Raw genomic sequence first — 22,465 nt, 5'->3', positions numbered from 1 at the left:
TATATGAATACTGTATGATCAGTTCCCAGAATTATTTTAGTTCCCCGGTAAATCCATTTATAACAAGCTCCAAATACTGCTACAATTTTAATGTGGTTTCAGGAGAATCTGCATATCTCATCCTTTTGTTACTCTCTATATATTCATCTACTACGTAAACAAACATCAGTGAAAGAAAGAGGCTGAGAGCTAACATGTGCTCCGTGAGGAACGTTGTCATACCTTGCACTGATATATCTAGAGAGTCTAGTGTTGCCACGAGACGAAACGAGACAAGACGAGACTTCTGGCTGTGTCGTCTCGTCTAGAAAAGATGTGTCCGTCTCGTCTCGTATCGAATGGTTCTGTCTCGTCTCGTGGCAACACCAGAAAGGCTGAGGCCCACAAAAGAGCTGTTAAACCAAGTGGTTAAAATTATAACTTTTAACCTAGTTTGGTTAACAGAGCACAACACAAAACACGACTGCAATCCTCCAGCAACGACTGCTTAGTTTCGACTGAACCCGTAATTACTTCGATAGGAACATTTGTCAATACCGTCAGTACAGACGAAAGGCAAGATTTCCCCATTTATTCTGATATCCTTTTTTCAGAACCCCTGGCGCCACTTCAACAAATAAGGAGGCCTATGTAACTTTCCCATTTAAAAAATGGTTTATCTTCGAATAACAGCATAAAAGGATAAAAAAGATAAATTTTATTGTCAAATCAGAATCTTTTTCGAAACTCAGTGTCGAGAAAGGCTGACACGTTTCTGTCTTGGTTCAGAACGAGAAAGACCATGAAACAATAGTTAGTTACTGATAAAATTACCACTTCTACGCATACTTGTACTTCTATTAAAGGATTTTTATACGTAGATATCTCCACCAGCCCCCGGAATAAAATCTTCTGAAACACTGATCTCAATGAACGCTTTACATTGTATTTGAATCTGGAGCACTATCACAAAATAATTAAACTTGAATCGATTGAAAAATGGAAGTGAAAGCTGTTTGTAAGAATCATTTTTAAAAAGTGCTTTAGGTATTCCCTGTTCTTTGTAGGGTTTGAAACGTTGAATCATTTGGATCATTTGAAATAATAAAAGATGGTATACATTTCGAAGGCAAATAATTTATTCCGAATTAATAAATTTTTAAGCAAATTCAGAAACTGTGTTTGTATTTTTCGAGACACGAGACAAGACGTTTTACGAAACGTTTCGTATTGTATCGTGTCTCGCTTCAAAGAGTCCTGTCTCGTCTCGTTGCAACACTAAGAGAGTCTTACGCATTATCTTTCCAAGAAAATGAGCTAGAAACTTGAAAAGCACATTCAGTCAATTGTTATCATAGAATATACTATGGGCATAGCCGCTGATGTGTAGAAGGTGACACAGGCGGAATTTGTTTTTGGCGAGTTGGAGCCGTGGGGCTCTATTATTTGGATTGAAAACATTGGTTCAAAAATATTTTACATTTAGCACACATACATATACACATATCATACGCACACACACACACATACGTACATGTGTGTTACATATACTTTAATTAATGTGTGGATCTAAGGACAAGGTCCGGTTCGCCCACCCAAAAACCGCCTCTGGGAGGTGGATTGGAAGCGCACCCCTGAAACATAGAATTATGCTAATCGTAATCTTCTGAGATAGACTACCCCCCGAGGAATAAGTAAATAAATAAAAATAGTTTATTAATGTTTATCTTCCGTATACGATTAATTGAAAAATTTTAGTGTCTCAACAATGAGAGCCATATACAGGTGATCTTGCGTTCCTGGCGGAACTTCCCTAGTTGCGGACAAAATTTCATACTATAAACTCTTTTCGGCTCTCTCCCTCACGGTAGTTTTTTTTTTTTTTTTTTTTATCTATTATCTACTCCCTTGAAGTAACTGTTGCTCTGTATTTTCACGGGCTTGCAACCGTCAGAATGAATATCTTGGCTGCCTTCCCAGCTACCCAATCAGCATGCAATAGATACATGCAATAACAATCAAATCTTACACAAACTACTCTACCCATCAAATATTTTAACATGGAAAGTTCTTTTACGCAACGTATTTCGTTTGTTTAAAATGGAATAGACCTAAATACATCTTTTTTTTAATGTTCTTCTGGAGATTCGATAGCGAGACCGCTCACATCAAAAAATGAGAGAATTAGTGCTCTGACAATCTGGTAGAAATACAACATGCCATATGTACATTACTGTGATTACATTGCTATTTATTCAATGATTATTTTGCTTAGAGTTTTCTTACTCTCCAGGGTACTCTTCAAGGATATACAATTACTCTTCACTTATGTCGCGAAAAAATATTCAGCTTGCAAATTTATTTCGAGAACTTCTCATTCCCTAATACATGTTTATACTCTCAATTTGTGCGTACAACCGACAAACTTACACAGAATCTCAACCGAGTTCAAATGTGAGGTGTCTGCGTGAAACAAAGGTCAGTTATATGGGAGGGGATTTTAGAGTGCAGCTCTAGGAACACTGTGGGCTTTTAGAGTGTAATTCTAGGAACGCTGTAGGGGGCCATCCCGCTCCACCTGAGACAAAAAAAAAAAAAAGAATGAAAAGAAATCTGGCGGCACACAACTAATTCACACTGGTTACAAAGCAGGCACAACAAAGTTCTGAATGAAATATGTTTATTTTTTTGCACTATTCCATTTTCCGAACAATAACATTTACCGATGACTTGTTAGCCCCTCCACCACAGCCACCATGAAAACAAATTCAATCGGAATTTGGCCAGCTCGTTTGATCACGAATAATTATCGTTTGATCCCAAGCATAATGACGTATTACACACAATTTGGCTAGGGCTTGTTAGCCCTTGATAATCGGCATGTACCATTCCATAGACATTTCAATCGTAAATAGGTAAGCAAAGTTTCGTTAGTTTCTGGTAGAAAGTATGACAGATAAAGTTGATTGTTTATTTAACAATGGTGGCCTCTAACAATGAAACTAACAACAACTGAAATCGACAAGTACCATTTCATAGATAACTCAGTGGTAATCCGATGGGTGTGCCAAGTTTGGTCAGTTTCTGGTACAAAATATAGCAAAGTTGATTCTTTGTTTAACGATGGTGGCCTTCAACAATGAAACTAACAACAATATGTGGAATCAACACGTACTATTTCCTAGATATTTCAATCTTAAATGGGTGTGCAAAGTTTGGTTAGTTTGTGGTAGAAAGTATGTAAGATAAAGTTGATTGTTTATTTAACAAAGAAGAAATCCAATGATTGTTTATTTAACAATGGTGATCTTCAACAATGAAACAAAAACAATATGTGAAATCGACACATACCATTCCATAGATATTTCAATCTTAAATGGGTATGCAAAGTTTGGCCAGTTTCTGCTAAAAAGTATGGCTGATAAAGATGATTGTTTACTTAATAATGGTTTCCTCTAACAAGATAACTAACAACAATATGTGAAATCGACACGTACCATTCCATAGACATCTTAATCGCAAATGAGTGTGCCAAGTTTGGTTAGTTTGTGGTAGAAAGTATGGCAGGTAAAGTTGTTTGTTTATTTAACAATTTAGAAATCCATCGATTGTGTATTTAACAATGGTGGTTTTCAGCAACGAAACTAACAACAATACATGAAATCGACACGTAGCATTCCCTAGATATTTAAAACTTAAATTTGTGTGCAAAATTTCGTCAGTTTCTGGTAGAACGTATGACAAAGTTGATTGTTTATTTAACAATGGTAGCCTATAACAATGAAACTAACAACAATTTGTGAAATCGGCAGGTACCATTCCCTAGATATCTCAGTTGTAATCCGATGGGTATGCCAAGTTTGGTCAGTTGGTGGTAGAAAGTGTGGCAGATAAAGTTGATTGTATATTTAACAATGGTGGCCTTCAGCAATGAAACTAACAACACTATGTGGAATCCACACGTACCATTCCCTAGATATCTCAATCTTAAATGGGTGTGCAGTTTCTTCACTTTCTGGTAGAAAGTACGGCAGATAAAGTTGATTGTTTACTTAACAACGGTGGCCTCTAACAATGAAACTAACAACAATGTGTGAAATCGGCACGAACCATTCCATTGATATCTCAATCGTAAATGAGTGTGCCAAGTTTGGTTAGTTTGTGGCAGAAAATATGACAGATAAAGTTGACTGTATATTTAATAATGGAGAAATCCAACGATTGTGTATTTAACAATGGTGGTCTTCAACAATGAAACTAACAACAATATGTGGAATCCACACGTACCATTGCCTAGATATTTCAATCTTAAATGGGTGTGCAAAGTTTGGCCAGTTTGTGGTAGAAAGTATGGCAGATAAAGTTGATTGTTCATTTAACAATGGTGGCCTCTAACAATGAAAGTAACAACAATAAGTGAAATCAACACGCACCGTTTCATAGATATCTCAATCGTAAATGAGTGTGCCAAGTTTGGTTAGTTTGTGGTAGAAAATATTACAGATAAAGTTGACTGTATATTTAATAATGGAGAAATCCAACCATTGTTTATATAACAATGGTGGCCTTCAATAATGAAACTAACAACAATATGTGAAATCGACACATAGCATTCCCTAGATATTTCAACTTTAAATGGGTGTGCAAAGTTTGGTCAGTTTGTGGTAGAACGTATGGCCGTTAAAGTTGATTGTTTATTTAACAATGGTGGCCTCTAACAATGAAACTATAAGCAATATGTGAAATCGACCCATATCGTTCCATAGATATCTTAATCTTAAATGAGTCTGCAAATTTTGTTTAGGTTGTTGTAGAAAGTGTGGCAGAAAAACTTGATTGTTTCTTTAACAATGGTGGCCTTCAACAATGAAACTAACAACAATATGTGAAATCGACACATACCATTCCCTAGATATTTCCATCTTAAATGGGTGTGCAAAGTTTGGTCAGTTTCTGGTAGAAAGTACGGCAGATAAAGTTGATTGTTTACTTAACAATGGTGGCCTCTAACAATGAAACTAATAACAATATCTGAAATTGACACGTACCATTCCCTAGATTTTGTAACGTCCATTAACCAGATTATATCCGTTTTTGCTTAATTTTTGAACTGTTTATTTTATATTTGATTGTTTTAATTTTATTAGTTGTATATGTTAACATTGGTGACGGTGACGCCATCTATCGTTTTAGACACAAACTGTTTGGACGTTCTGAATAACCTTAACGTTTTCCGAAGACATTACGTTTCGGCCTTTGACACGCCTTGGCCTTTGACACGTTTGGTACTGATTTTAACACATCATCAATGTAGAAATTGTGCTTTATTACTTCTGCTGCTTCTGGAAATTCCTTGGAATTTTCCTCCGCTATTTGCTTCAGACATCTTGTTGCCAAGAAGGACGCTGACGAAGTCCCGTACGTCACTGTTTGTAACTCATACGTCTGGATTCTTCTACTGATTTTCTCCAAAGGATGCGTTGTAAACACTTGTCCTCATCATGAATTAATATTTGGCGATACATTTTCTCTAAGTCTGCTGTAAATGCAACTGGATACAACCGAAACCTTAAAATAATGGAGTACAAGTCATCTTGAACAATTGGCCCAACTTGAAGAATGTTATTCAATGATTTGCCATTAGACGTTTTTGCACTTGCATCAAAAACCACTCTTAATTTGGTTGTTGTACTGTCCATCTTGAATACAGGATGATGTGGAAGATAACAACTGCTGCTGCTGTTCACGTCTTCTTCTGTAACTTTTCGCATGTGACCCAAACTTAAATACTCATCCATGAAGGCGGCATATTGTTTATGAAACTCAGGATTTTGTAGCAATCTTCTTTCAAGCTGCTTAAATCTTTGTAGTGCCATGTTGTAAGACTCTCCTAAAACAGCATTCTCTTCCTTCTTTGGTAATTTGACAATAAATCTTCCGTCTCCATTTCTGGTTGTATTTTGTAAAAAATGCTTCTCACAATTTTCTTCTTCCGGCATGTAAATCTTAGTCTGAAGATCTTCGAGTTCCCAGAATTTTCTCAATTGTGTATCCAAGTCTGTCTCCATCTGAGCAAAACATGAAATTACCGACTGGTTGGTTTCTTCGGGTATTGAAGACATATTTCCGACGACAACGTATCCTAACTTCGTTTCCTGCAAAACTGGATAATGTCCTTTTTTAGTCATCTGGCCTGGCTCGAGGAGACTGTAGAATAACTCCGCACCTATAAGCATGTCCACTGACGACGAGCGATTAAAATTTGGATCGGCTAAGCAGATATCCTTTGGAAAGTTCCAATTACTGTAATCAATATCCTTAGAAGGTATGCAACCTGTAATGTTTGGCAATACTAAACAATCGACCACTGCATTAAAATCACATGTTCGTGAATAAATATGAACTTCAACACTATACTGAGCTTCGGAGGTTACAGAATTGAAACCTCTAATGGGAACACGATTTTTCGTTTTCTTGAGACCTAATCTATGAACTAAAGCTTCGCTTACAAAATTCGATTGAGACGCTGCATCTAATAACACTCTGCATTGTTGAAAACGACCTTTAGTGTCTGTTACGTTAACTAACGCTGTTGCTAATAAGACTTGCTGACCATAGTTAATCTTAAATGAGCAATAAGAGTCCTGTGGTTGAATTTTAATCTGATTTTGTTCCTTAACTTTAGGTATGTTAGTAGTATTGCTATTTATTTTGCTTGAACTTGTTTTGTTAGTAGCCTCCTGAGCAATATCTTCATGCAACAGTGTATTATGCTTAAAATTACATTTCTTACAAGTACTTGATTTGCATGCCCTTACTTGATGTTTATTACCTAAGCAATTAAAAATAATTTATTTAGCTTCACGAGCTCCTTTCTTTGATTAATGTTAGCACTCAGAAATTCTGGGCAGCGAAAAACAGCATGCGTTTCTTTGCTACGGCAAATATTACATGCATTTGAATCTCAGTAACAAACGAATTCACTTGACTGTTATTCTTTCTTTTTACTTTGGAATCTACACTTTTGTTGTCATAAGTACTTTCAGATTGAGTAGACGAATGTTTTCTAACATTTGACAACGACTTTCTAAAAATGAAAATAATTCCGATAACGATGGAAAGGAGTCACTACTTTGCTCAACTTCCCATTCCCTTTTGCTTGCCGAATCAAGTTTTTCTACTAAATGTTGTACACGGTGTATTAGTATTACGCCATGCGAAGGTTTGACAAATTCAATTCTTCAAGGGCTTGAAAATTACTACGTGCGGTATTTACAAATTGTCTAATGTCTTTAGCGTTTTCTTTCATTACTGGCTTGATATTGAGCAACCCTCGTACATACGTCGAAGCTATCAACCGTTTGTTTTCGTAGCGTTCAACAAGAAGCTTCCATGCAATTTCGTAATTTACTTCTACCGTTGGCAGATTTGCTATTAATGTAAACGCTTCTCCCTTGAGCGATGTGCGCAAATATTGTGAATAAGGGAAATGAAAATGTCCTTAAAGGGCGACCACTCCTCGTATTTACCGCAAAATATGGGCAAAGAAATTTTAGGCAACTGTACTGAATTGCTAGAATTTGTAGCTTTGTTATTTGCTGTCCCTGAATCCGTTTTTTGTTCAAAACTATCAATAAATTCTTGTAACTTAACCTTTGAATCATAATACAGTTCCTCGAATGTAATTCTGTTTGTTTCTTGTTCACCCGTCTCATCCAAGAGCTCTATTTCTGACTGTATCTCATCAAACTTAATAAAAACCCCTTCAAGTGCAACTAGCCTTGTTCTTGCTTCTTGTATGCTAGGTTTGTTTTCATTCTGTAGTTTTTGAAGAAATGTATGTATTCTTGTTGCCTGATCTTTGACCGAAGCACGTTTCTTAATTAATTGACCCAACTGCACTTCTGCCATTGTTTCAATCCTTCTTTTTTAACTACACAAAGCGCTGACAATATATTTTTCTTTTTACTTCTGAGTGACCTACAAACGTGTAACCTTGAATTCAGCTGGGTTGAATGCACACACACCACTGTACTGATATGAACAGTTCTGTCCTGCCTATGACAGCAGCACCCACACAAACACACACGAGAACAAACAATTCAAAGTCACGTTTCTCGTTCTGATATCCGGCCCGGAGGACCCAAAAAAATTATGATGCTTATGTATAAAGGGTGATATGTTTATGTACTTTATTTACCAATCACGCATATTACATCCACAGCTAATGAACTGTATGATTAAACCCATATTACTGATTCACCCACATATCATGGAGGAACGAGAAATAAGACTTGACGAATATTTTAGATGTTACTTGCTTCGATTCTTATTCAAAAGTATATGCGTTAATATGATAAATATGACATGCTTTGTTCATATGTTAATATAATGATATAATACTTAAATATTAGTACAATGAATTACTTATCTTAACTTCTTTTCGCAGTTAATTGTTGCTAGCTTGCTGCTAAACCACATGGTTGTTTGCTAAACCATCATACTTTGTCTTCGGTCACACATAAACTGAGTAGCACTCTAAAACACTGTTAAAAACATGTAAATCTTGTATATTAACATGAGTGTTTTTTCTAAAAATTTTGAGTAAATATGTTTTTCTAAAAGTATGAATGAATATGCTTGCCTAGTTGCACTTTTGCAGCACATTGTCGAATGCACAGACACAACTTGAATAGCACACTGAAGGCACTGTTGCCAGCCAATGCCAGCACGACTCACTAAAACTCACCAGAAAAATCACTAAAAGAATCACAAAGAATTCACTAAACCACTAAACTATATACAAAAAATGAAACTAATATGAATTAAAATAATGCACATATGCAAGCTTATCCAACTAAAGTTATTAAATTCGAACTGGAAAATTATGAAAACCAAGGAAAAGCAAAATGGTAACTTTTGTCTTATTTTTAGTTATGTCAAGCTCTTAATCTCAAAATTTCAATGTTAGAAATAGACCTGTTAAGCATTGAAAAAGAAACTTCCGAAGAGTAAAGTGTTACAATTTTGAAAACCTTCTTACTGATAAAAATTTTATACTCATGGAACTAAAACTGATGGATAATACATCTAAATTAATTTTGGTATGATTTCCTTAGTTTCATTCCTTTAATAAACAGTAAAGGTCACTAAGGTATACGGTACTTGTGAACATTTATCGACATTTCCGTACAAGAACACTATCCTAATTAAGTTGTCTAAATCCTGTTGAAGTTAGCTTCGGGAGAATAATAATATTGTGAATTTTCACATCACCTGCATGCATCAGCATGGAAGAACAGTTTCTACAGGGCAATTGCTATTTGTCAGAAACAGAATAGTTTCTGTAATAAACTGCGTATTTTAACTAATTAAAATGATGAATATATTGCATTATTTCAGGTCAGACAGTTCTCCGGTGGACTCCAATGAGGCGATGCCAAGGGTGAATGGTTTAACAGAGTTTGGAAGGGTAAGAAGTGCTATTTCATGCCAGTAACAATATTTTAGATTCTTGTATAAAATAAAAGAAGAATTCTGACCAAAGCATATACCATCTAATAAAATATAGCGTTACAGTTTCTGCAAAACATCTTTGTCGTGATCAGACAAATTATTAAATACAATTTCTAAGACTGCAGCTTATATGTATCAGAAAATGAGAGGAGGTCATATCTAGAAACCTATAAGATCTGTCCTTTCTTTTTTAACAATTTTAATTGATTAGATATTTTCAACTCTTAATGATAGAACTTTCAGTTAAAAGCTATACTTTTAATTGCCACACCTGTGTTATTTTAATGAACACTTCTTATTTTTTCACTTTTGACAACCTTCAACTTTCAGTAGGTTATCTACTATTCAATACACCTGTGTTACATCTTTCTTCTCTACGTTATCCAATAACTTTCTCCACACATCATGTATATTTAGTCCACTATTCCCACTACTTTCTCCACTATTCCAGTTCATAAGTTCCTCGCTCTCTTTCTTTGGATCAATTCTGCTTCTTTCCTTTTTCTAACTATGCTTCTACTCTCTCCTTGTAGCTCCTCTACGAGGGGCGTCCAATAAGTTATGTACCTAGACATGAAAGGAGGTGCGGAGCATATTAACGCCTGACACGCATGCCAAGGCCACTGTGAGGAACCCCGCTGCTGAATTTGAGGTCAGACGGAGCAACGCAGTGGCCATGAGCAGAGTATTTGTCTTATGCAACGTTGTACATTTTTGTGTGACGCCGTGGACAATGGATTTGCGTAAGTTGGAGCACTACTCGGATGCAGCTGTCCCAAGACTTGTCCTGGTCCTCCTTAAAGACGTTCAACAATTCCTGTCTCAACTGGTGATAGGGGGCAAACCTGTCGGGCAACGACGTCCAACAGGTTCTTTCCCAGTAGTTTGCAGGCCATGACAAAGACTATTTTTTCCTCTGGGATTTCTTCGCTGGTGCATAGACATCCATGGGAACTATATCAAAAAACAGTGATAGCCAGGTAAGCCTATCTGCATTCCTTGCATTCCTTCCTGTGTAGGTACGTAACTTATTGGACCCACCTCGTATATCTTCCCAGTCTGTTGCATGCCCTGTTTCCTTCACACGTTTATATATTGTTACTATGCCTCTTCAATCTAACGTCATCCTTGTGTTGTTTAACCCTTTCCTTTAGCATCTTTATTGATTCTCTTATATAACTCAAAGTACATTCTTTGCATTTAATTCTATATACAACACCGTCTTCACGTAGTTAAATTAAAAATTAAAAATTGTTAAAACTGAAAAGACAGATTTTATTGGTTCCTAGATATGATCTCCGCATCATATATATTTAGTATTTTCCTGAGACTTATACTAACTTTAGTTCTAGAAATTGTATTTCATATGTCTGGTGAAGGCAAAGATACTTTACCGGAATTGTAACGTTATTATTTATTAGATAATATATGCTTTGGTCAGAATTTATCTTTTATTTTATACAAGAAGTTCCAAAGCTAGAGTGAATGGTATTTAATTTCTTGTTTCGGTATCTTTAATCTAGTAAGAGATTACGATGGTGAAACAATAGCAGAGCTTTCACGTCTAATATGAAAAGTCCCGATTTAATTAAATGCCATGAAAATTTTTGCTAGACATCTTGTCTGAGGGTTTTCTCCTTATTCATATCCCGTTTCCTTCCTCTAACCACCATACGAGGGATATTCAAGCCAATCCGGAAGTTATTTCACAGGTTTAAAATCAAATCTCAAAGTCGAGGTAGTCGAAACTGCAACTATGTCTTGTTACTGGTAGGCGGCATTCATTTTGCACACTAATCGGGAGTCCATTATTTAAGATGGTGGAAAACAATATGAACATATACACGGAACAACATGTGGTGGTGAAGATTTTAGTGAAGAAGAGTACAAAAGTAGCTGAAACTCACAGAATACTTCATTCACAATACGGTGATCACAGCAAAATGTTTTGATGGTGCAGACGCTTGAAAAATGCACGTATGTCGATCTCTGACGGTCTAAGTGGCGTTGGATCTCAATTATTGCTGGAAACATATTCAGCGCGTTGAACAACTTATCTCTGACAACCGTCGCTAAGTCTGTTGTGAAATTACAAAAGTTTGAAAACTTTCGTTAGCAACAATAAAAGAAAAAGGCTAGCTGTACCTGCGCTCTCTACACAGCGCATCATTCACATATGAGCATGAATCTCCTTGTCATTTCTCACAACATCTGTACATGTCCCTTTACAGACACAAGTGAAAGACGTCTTGATGAAATTCGACAAGGGGTATCGTAAAGCGGAGATTTTTCAATATCTTGCACCATTTGCAAGATTGAGTCAAGTTCCGGTTGGAGTTTCTAATTCAGTATGATCAGTATTTTCTTTCTTCTTGCATACAGTATGTTATAAGAAAATACATTACATGCACAATGACAGTGATATATAGTCATTAGGCAAAGCACTCCAAATAAAGATTCACCTTAGACTGGATAAATGGTCATCCTTCGTTTTTCATTATCATTTGGGCATGAAACAAACTCCGGAGAGATATACTAACCCCGTATATTGTTGTGTGGTGTTGGAATGTATAACTCGTAGGATATGATGCATTACTTTTAAAATTTCAATACTTCCAGTGTATCCCTAAAAAATGTAATAAAGAAATAACGCCCATTTTTAATAAAAATATTCAATTAGAACTGAACAATCTCAACAAAATTTGTAATCAATCAGTGGAAATAGCATCCTTCTAGAGCCTGTGGTTTCCGAGATATCGTTGTCAAAAAATTGGCCACAAACATATAAACGTTCAAAGCATACTTATAAACCTAGGATTTTAATATACAGCCTAGCTGAACCTATGCTGTCTACTCAGCTAATCGTTCTGTTATAATCATGAATCTCCTTCCCACTTTGCATGTCTCCTTACTTACACAAGTAAAGGATAGGAGACTCACAAAGGAAGTGAATTGCTATGTATAAATGTTGGAGTGTGTTTGTAGCAAATATGTAGAAGTAACAAGATATCAAGTGGAGATAGTTTTTCTAATAAATCCATATCCATCCGAAGACGCCTCATTGCGTCTCTGGTAGCCTTTGAAGTTGCCAGCATCCAATAGGTTTCGACATTCAGATTTAAGCAAAGCGCCTGCAGTGTCCGCCAACCCGCCATACGTAACTTGTCTATTGTTTGCCTAACACCGTAGTTTCGGCGTGCAACAATGTTAATCTTATGGGCTCAAAACGGCCCTTAAAATGTTGAATAGAACAATAACGACACGGTTTTTGAAAATTTGAATAAGATCTGGACAATCTATACAAAATTTGGAATCTACCAGAGAAAACGGCACGTTTCTATCACTTGTGGTTTTCGAGATCTCATTGTCGAAAGAATTGGAGACGAACATAAAAACCTTACAGTTTAATATATAGACACCTGCACTCTCTACATAGCGCATCATTCACATATGAGCATGAATCTCCTTGTCATTCCTCACAACATCCCTATATGTTGCTTTACAGACACAAGTGAAGGACGTCTTGATAAAAATCTGCAAGGGGTACCATAAAAGGGAGATTTTCTCGATTATTTTTTCAATATCTTGCACCATTTGCAAGATTGAGCCAAGCTTCTAATTCATGTATGATCAGTGTTTTCTTTACATTACATACACAATTAATTATAATGTCAGTTATATATGGTGTTCATTGAGCAAAACACTCCGAAAACAAAGATTCCTCTTAGACTGGAGAAATGGTTATCCTTCCTTTTTCATTATTATTTGGCCATGAAACAAACGCCTGAGACATATACAACCCCTATATACAACTATGTAGTGTTGTAATGTATAATGCGTAGGATATGATGCTTTAGTTTTTTTTTTTAATTTCAATACTTCAAATGTATCCGTAAAAATGTAATAAAGAAATAATGACCATGTTTTTTTTTAAAAAAAAAAAAATATTCAATTAAAACTGGATAATTTACGCAAAATTTGGAATCAGTGAAAACATCATCTTCTAGAGCCTGTAGTTTCCGAGATCTCATTGTCGAAAGGGTTGGCCACAAACATATAAACGCTCACAAACATATAGTTTAAAAGAACTCCAAATATGGCAGGAGAGTTCATTTGCTTTGATATTGTGGAAGACTTATTAAAATACAAAGGCTTTGAACAATAATTTTAAGAATTAAATTTCGTGAAAGAGATCTATCTAACTAATTTATTTAAGTACACATACTTACAATATTTGTCTTCGTTACAAACGTGAAATCACAAATAACCGTAAATCAAAGGTTTGAAATCAAAAGGTAGAGGTTGGAGCTGAGGCGCTTTTATTACAATTGTAGCATTTTAATAGATAGATAATTTATGACCATTTGGTGTTCTCAGAAGTGAGTGCACGTTGGGTTCCTTATTCTGAATAAAAGACCCGCCAAGTGATTCAGGGGCGGACTGGCAACCATAAGGCCCATCCTGCTAAACTGAAATAAGGGCCCACTGTATAAAAATGTAAAAAATGTACTTGGCATTCTTCGTATGTATTACATATAAAAGTCCATCTTCGAACCCATAAATAGTATCCCATATATTCATACAAAAGCAAAACATTAATTACAAAAAATCTGAAGTTGGAATATTTTAATAGTAACTCATACAGTGTGTAATTGGCATTATCATTTTTTATTGTAAACACATACAGTACCGGAATTAGTGCTTTCAGTTATTTATATAATGCTATTGTTTTTCATGTAATGAATTTAAACCATTTATTTAAACAAATGAGTCATGTTTTAGAAAACCCAAAATATATACATGTGCAATGTGCAATAAGTAAAAACTATTCTCAAGGCAACTTTGAAACACTAAATAATTAAAGCACTGACAGAAATAATGTAAGTTTCTTTCCTCATAAATTAGTTCTAATATCAAATTGGTTGAGATTTTCTACCGAATTGCATACTGTAACCTAATAAAATATAATATTAATATGTATGCCAGAAATGTATCCTAATATTAATATCTTCATTATGTCCCAGTTACACTCATAATTTCAAATATTTACCTAATTCTTTGGAGCTAGATACAAGATCGTCAATCACTTTGTCATAATGAAACGTACGTATATGATCTATCTATGTATAAAAGAATAGTCTTCCAACAAATCTTGTCCAAGCAATGAACGCAACCGATTTTTGACCACTTTCATAATCGACCCGTGTCTCGATTGTGCATGACCTGACCCGACCCCTGTCTCAAGCAGTCTCAACCAGAATTGGTGTGGGTCAACGAAAACTTGACCCACTGACCCACCACCCACCGTGACCCACGACCCACTGACTCACCACCCATCATGACCCACTTTGACCCACCACCCACCATGACCCACCGTGACCCACTCTGACCCACCACCCACCATGAACCACTCTCATCCACTTTGACCTACTCTGACTCACCAAAATCAATCATCATCAACTCTGAACACGATCCACGGCCTCTTCTGAACTGACTAAAGAGTTTACACTTGTAATGAAACAAGACTGTGAAATTGTCACTAATCGGAGTTTGAATTTCTAGTCAATCGCTCAAGCAACACTCTGTTACAGTAACGGTGGATCTGAACTTTACGACATAAAATGGTAAAGCGTTTGTCAGTGAGGAAATTGAAACTGTTCGAGGTGGGGGGAAATTAGTGTGTGCCTAAAATATACTTGTACTAAGAGTGTATTCTTGCAAGTGTTAATTTCTGAACGCATTCCACAAGAAATTTCTATTCGCAGGAAAATATCCCTGTACAATATGGAAAAGGTTATGGTTTCTCAGTTCACAGTATTTTTCTCACAAAAAAATCAGTTGTTCATAGGGTATAAAGGTACTCGGGTACCCTATGTGAGAGCATCTCCATAAAGTATGCTCATAATTGTAATTTGTGTAATCACTAAAACACCACGTTAAATTTAAGTTACAAATGTGCATAATTGCTATTATTATGAATATTTATTCAAAAGTAGTTTACCTAAAGCAAAGAAGAGACTTACTAAAAAGTAGGTACAAAATTGAATAACACAAATAAGCCATTAGTAATACATGTATATATTTTCAATAACTCATAATTTTCCACCTCAAAACAAATCTGAAATCGGATTTATTTCCTGTTGGTAACTTTTTGGCGGTAAATCATCCGTAGTGGAAGAATGTCCATCCTTCAGCCAAGAAATAACTAGCTCGTCTACTTTGAGCTTGTCTAGCGGTGGGGCATTAACATTGATGAGCAACAAATTAGACAATGTTTGAGCACTTATTCTATTTCTAATATCAGTCATCTGTAAATTCATAAGGGGAAATCCCCGTTCGCACTGTGTCGTGGAAACTGATAATACTTCTACCCGATTTCTGCAACTTCTCATCGACAGCCTACATGTTAGACTTAAGTAGATAACGATTTTTCTTGGTCAGGTTTGAAATACTCAGCAAGAAGTATCATCTCTCTATCACCATACAACATCTTTTCCATATCGACCATGTCAGTTGGCAATGTCGACCCATGTAGAACAGAAACTTCATCTACCACGCCTTTGATAGGGAACCTTGTGAATAAATTATCAATTAAAGCCTGATAAACTGATGATTACTTATTTGTTTATAAATTTAATTTTTGTAATTACACATGAAGGTTTGATACCATTACCAAGTTCCCTCCCCCGTCTAGAAAGCGAAAGGGAACGAGGTTTCTGGAAAGTATTCAAAGGTGAATGGGAATTTCCCTCCTTCTTCAACTTCAATTATCACACTGCTGTTTGCCATGTGCCAAATTACGATAAATTTCAATTAAATTATCATAGTATAATTATTTCCTTGTTGAATTATCAATACTTTTCAGTGCAAAAAAGGATGAAATTTGAAAGTTCCAAATCAAAGTAAGTAGACCAACGTAAAGGGAAAAAGTGTAAAATTTTCCATATAATTATGCGTACAATCCAAACTTCAACTTTCCGTGTAATTAAGCTTACAGTGCAAATTTTATGCAATTTTCTCACAATTTTATGGGTTGATTGCCCTGTGCTGTAAGCGCTCCATATAATAAACATAAGCTTCAGCAATTATTATAGCAGAAAGCAATGGATATATGAAGCCAAGCACTGTATTTTTTGTTTCTGATTTTTTTCTTAAATAACATCGATCGTTTTCGATATTTTTTACAAACCAACTCACTGCCAATTTTCCATATATAGAAAGTGACCCCTCCCCCCCCACATAAAGGAGAATTTTAAAAAATGCTAGGACACATTCTGTTTATTTTCAATAAAGTGTTAATACACTGAATTTCAGCTCCGTAAGTTTAACGACTTGCGAGATGCTCATTTGTTTTCTCAAAAATTCGGATCCTCACTACCTCCTTAGGATATTATGCATTATAATAAAAGCAATATAACATCCCAATTTGGATTAAGGCCTTACTAAATGTACCAAAAGTAATTTCATTTGACTTTGCAATTTGACCGTGATGATCAGGCACACATAGTTACATTCATTTTTTTATAAATAATTTATATATTACAGTGATTCAAAAATGTATTTTTCCCAGCAGTTAGCTCTAAAAAGCCACAGGTCTCGAAAGCCAAGTTGTAGTGTAAGTCCTATTGCTATTATTACTATTAAAAATATCAAAAGTGCCTGAAGTTCTTGTTTCACTTGGTTAGATATACTCACCTCAGGTAAGTAGACAGAAACAAGTGGAAAAGAAAGGGAAATGAAGGTCTTGAAAGTAAAACGGTGATAAATTTACCAGTCTTCAGAAAATACTCTCTACAATGCAGTGAGCAGAGGGTCGGTAGATCATACTGAGTCGGTGGGTCGCAGTGGGTCACGGTGGGTGGTGGGTCGCAGTGGGTCATGGTGGGTGGTGGGTCACAGTGGGTCATGGTGGGTGGTGGGTCGCAGTGGGTCATGGTGGGTGGTGGGTCACAGTGGGTCATGGTGGGTGGTGGGTCGCAGTGGGTCATGGTGGGTGGTGGGTCACAGTGGGTCGCATGCTGTTGACCCACGACCCACTGACCCACTCAGAAAACTTGACCCACCGACCCACTCCATCTCTGGTCTCAACTCGACCCCTGACCCATGAAAGCGTGATCTGACCCGTTTGAAAGCACTACGCGGCAGCAAACAGTTCAGTTAATTTCGTGTTCGCCTGTTAAAGTTGTGTAACTTCAAGTAAAAATAGCCATAAAAGATAAGCTACAATTGACTGAAATTATCCAAAGACGTGGTGTATACATTATAATTTATAAACACCTTAGACAGAAAAAAAAAACTGGCAACTGTCCTGCAGTACTCGAATGAGTCACATCACGCTCATTTGTTTCTTGGGGCTTCACAGATTCAAATAGCCTACGTTGTTTTGGGTCAGATGCAGCTTTTTGTAAATCACATCTTCGTTTCTGTTCTCGCTTTTTAGCACCACTTTTATATTTTTCTTTACAGTAATCCTACCATCCATACTAACACAACGCATCTGTCTTCCACGACAAACGACACGTAACTGGTGTTCCAATAATTGAAATGGTGCTATCGGATTTGCTCTTCAATGATATACTAATAAAACACGAGCCGAGGGCAGCAATTTCATAGTAATTGTTTGTTTGAGGTTTGTATAAAACAATCGTTGATAGTGTCGACTAATTTCTTTTCGCTTTACCGCACTGAAAAAAAAAAACGAAGCCTGATCCTTTTTTTTTTTTCTTTCTTCGAAGCTTGGTCTGAGGACAATGCAGTTCAGAAGCGTTCCAGCTCCACCTCCACTTTCCACAGTAACAATATCCACGAAACTATTGTTTCTTTAAAACATCGCCACACGCCGTCTGGTAAAAGGACCGGAGTAGGTAATGGTATCCAAATCCAATAACAGCCTGAAATCTACTGTGTTTCTTATATTAAAAAAGGTAGTAGTTAACGTGCTCGTTTTTAACAGCTGCTGTATCACAAACCCCGCAATGTTTTAGGGCCTGATTGTCTCATAGACGGAACCTTTTCAAGTCGATAAACGTGAAGAAGAATAAGGTCTGTTCATTTAAGTTTAACTTTACGTCCTTTTTTTGCAAAATACAAGTTTGCGGGAGTTACCCTGCCATATTTTTGATGCTGGTATGTTTAATTGAGCACATCTTTTTAAAATTGGTGGATGGGGCCCACCTGTTTGGGGAGCCCACCCTGGGTAGCAGGGTAGCAGGGTGGACCAGTCCTCCCCTGAAGTGATTTCCTCCTGATTGGATTCCTTAAACATTTTTTTTTTTTTTTTTTGTTAAGAAAAAGTCCCGATTTGACTTGAACAGTTCTCGTAGCTTCTGTATTCATTAGTTCATAGAACACAACTATGAGGAGATAAACTAAAACGAACTGTACGTAAAAGATGAACGATCTCACTTATCAATAGAGTTCCTGGCCTTCGAGGATTTTCCTTCAGTTCTGTTAGCATAATCCTGACAACTTCTAACAGGCTGTATATAGTTCTGAGGTGACCTCATTCCGAACTTCCTTCTCATCATGTATTTTTAATTTGTTATCAGTGTAAAATTATTTTCACAGCTGTATGTTGTCATTATATAGCATTACTAAATGAATCAGTAAGTAAATTAAGATTTTTGTAGTAGATTAATTTTTGCACGATTTTGGAAGTACGAAAGGGAAGTATATAGCACTTTAGAGAACGGCAGTTATATAGTATTCTTAAAACTATGTAAAACTAAGAGATCAGTAATTTCAAGGCATTGTTTATGATGGCGTAATTTACAACCTCGGCCTGCTGATAGTGGAATGACTGATAAAATTAGCCAACACTAAATATCAGAACTCCCTTCCAAAATTATTAGTTTTCAGTGGATAAAACGGAATTCAAGACTGTTTAAAGTAGTTTCCCCTTTATTTGATAATAGCCTCTCTTTTTTAGTGATTTGTTCTTTAGACACGGTCTTGTCACGTATAATAGTTATTATTTATTTATTTTTAGACAAAATACCAGACATAGCCTGCGAAACCTATGCCATTGAAGGTCATACTGGCATTCGCTTAGTGGAAATAAGGAAAAGCCCTTGAAAAACGACATCTCCAGATTTGAGAAAACTAGAACGCTAACCATGACTTTACTTTGAAATTTTGTACAATTTGCTATGCAATTTTACGCAAATTTCATGTTCTTCGTTGCTCAGAATTTTGAAAATTGGTAAAGAACAGTCATCCATGACGCCATTTTAATTCTTTGATTCTAAATAAGCGTCTGAAAGAAGTAAAAGAAGATGCTTCATATAGTTTCATCAGAATAGTTTTCAGTTTAACGTCCCACAATTATAACCTTTAGGCTAAGGGAGATGATGATTAAAGCAAGTGAATGACGATGGAAGAGTTGGTGGATTGAGAAAGTGGGAATACCCTGAGAAAACCTATGAACACGATGTTATCTATCATAAACTTACTTGGCCGGGGATCGAACCAAGGTCCCCAGGCACGAGAGGTAAGCACTTTACCACTCAACTTCCGAACCCCCTAACTCATGATAATAGTATACGTGGAACCTAAGGAAGCAAGAGCATGTAGTTAATTGTAACATCTCATGTATGTACCGAAGTCAACTTACTGTACTGAAGGACAGTCCATCGTGCACTTGGGTTTCATATGGTCCGTCAGGATGGGGCGCCCTTCGTCGTTTGCCTCTACTTTTGGCAGAATATACAAGGAATTTATAAATTTCTTTGGAGCTGTCGTTGTGCTGCCCTGTACCACATTCAATTGAGGTGAAAGGGCGTAAGCTAGTTTACCCCCTTTTTGCATCAAACGCATTTGCGGCTTCTGCCATATTTGTTTAGTCTCCTGGTAACATTTCAATTCAATATCGGAATAAAATATTACATATGACATCGTTTTATATAAGAAAAAAACACTACTTAAATTGTCAACATCGTTTTCCTCCAACTGCATGTTTCAGACTTACGCCCTTATTGCATCAAACTCCTCAATTATGCGTTAATTAAATTACGAATTAAAACTATAAATGTTTTTTTTTTTTTTTTTTTTTTTTTTACTTGTCTTTGATGCGAATTTTTGAGTTATGGATAGCTAATCCGGACTTCTCCGATAAACTGGTTATAGCGCCGAAAGGAGGCATTTCTCCATCTAAGTTGATCTGTACTGGTCTTATTTTTATGTTACGAATCATCTTCCGAAAGCTCTTGGTATTGTTTCCAAACATTCGGAATTATTTATTTATTTATACATATTTCTGGGCATTCCCGGCGTCTACGGCCTTATGCCCGTCACGTATGAGGGATGACGTCCTTCGGCGAGCCCACTATCTGGCGAGGGGGGCGAGGAAAGAAAAAAGGAAGCGGCCGAGGACCTATATGTTACACATCATTTCAGCATTTGCCTGATATGAATAAGGAAAACCCAAGAAAACCCTCATTCAGGATAGCTGGCCTGAAAAGGTGTTACACCTTTTCGATCGAGTGCCCTTACCAAGGCGAGAGCGTTAGCGACTACGCTAGGTGGGGCTACTCTAAATTTCGTAGGGGCGTCATTAAAGGGGACAACAGAAGAACAATTTATCTCTGTGTTTTATATAAAGAACCCACCTTTGAGCACACCTACAATCAAAGGTTTACTAAATATCAATCTTCATACTTGTTTACCCTGTGACTCAAACAAAGGAATAAAAATGGAAATGAAATGAAATCTTTGAGTTTTACGTCCCACGGTTATGCCGGTTAGGCTAAAGGAGATGGTGATAATGAGTAATGAATGAAATGGTGGAATGAAGAAAGTGGGAGGAAACGGGAGAACCCCGAGAAAACCCACGCACACGGTGTTTGTCCACCACAAAGTTCACTTGGCGGGGGCTGGGATCGAACCCGATACCCCAAGCACCAGAGGTGAACGCTCTACCACTGAGCCACCGCGGCCCCCAGGAATAAAAATGGGACGAATGATGCGGAAGTAATGTCAACGCCACTGATATAACTGAATGTTGCCATGAAAGACATTACTTGTTTATATAGCAAATTTCCATACACAGTCTACGGCACCTATTAATACTAGCATTATAAAAATCAAGAACAATACCAGCATTATAAAGGATAGGATGAGCGCTCAGTTCTAATGCTAGGCGTTCATAGTTCGACCGTAGGTCATGTGACTTGTTGGTGGAGAACAACGCACCCATGGTTCTCCCGTCTCATTTCACATTCTTATACCACTAATTCGTCCACAACCATTCATTTTAAATAATCATAGTCTTGTTTAGTGTACAATGCACATTCGTGGGACGTAAAACCATAAATTTCAATAAGAACAAAAAATATAGGGAAAAAGCGGAAAGATATCGACGAGGGTTTATATTTAAGGTACCCTTCTGGGATTCGTCTGGTGAAACCGATGGAAACTTCAGGATACCCGCCCACAGGCTCGAATCTGTGACATGCAGATTGTAAAGCAATAATTCTAGCCACTACCCTACGCCCGCTTAGGAAGATCGTTTTAATATTTTATGAGCCATTAACAGCTAAATATAGATACATATCCCATTATTTTATATGGTAAGCGTTTTATGTGATAATGAGCAGAATTATTTATTTTTGTGAACATAGAAAGAGAAGGAGAGGAAAAATGATTATTTGTTTTTATTTTCTCTACAGACAGTTGTGAAAGAAATGAATCGCCTTGGAATGATGGTGGATCTTTCTCACGTGGCCAAGCAAACCATGTTGGATGCTCTGGAAACATCAAGGGCGCCAGTCATCTTCTCACATTCATCAGCCTATGCGTTATGCAATCACCACAGGAATGTCCAAGACGATGTGTTGAAACGAGTTGTAAGTAGATGTTATCTGTATTTGATACTTTTGGGCGTAGAATGTTTTCCACAATGGAGTTGTAAGTAAAAACTACACTTACTGGTACATAGAACACGATTCCAAAAAAATGCCTATAAATTAAGGTA

At 36.6% G+C, this 22,465-nt stretch overlaps 1 protein-coding gene across 4 annotated transcripts in view; it reads left to right on the top strand.

Moving 5' to 3' along the window:
• Positions 1-22,465, top strand: part of LOC145669882 (dipeptidase 1-like) — a 262,183-nt gene that overhangs the window by 190,085 nt on the left and 49,633 nt on the right. For all 4 annotated transcript variants that reach the window (XM_081738231.1, XM_081738244.1, XM_081738232.1 and 1 more), the window contains 2 exons: positions 9,382-9,451; positions 22,161-22,337. In XM_081738231.1, the coding sequence (XP_081594357.1) occupies positions 9,382-9,451; positions 22,161-22,337 (247 nt within the window). The remainder of the gene's footprint in view (positions 1-9,381; positions 9,452-22,160; positions 22,338-22,465) is intronic.

The sequence above is a fragment of the Thermobia domestica genome, chromosome 2 (genome assembly GCF_964235325.1).
Source record: "Thermobia domestica chromosome 2, izTheDome1.hap1.1, whole genome shotgun sequence".
NCBI classification, from domain to species: domain Eukaryota; kingdom Metazoa; phylum Arthropoda; class Insecta; order Zygentoma; family Lepismatidae; genus Thermobia; species Thermobia domestica.
Note: the sequence above shows the minus strand (reverse complement) of the source record. Positions and strands in the feature narration are given on the sequence as shown.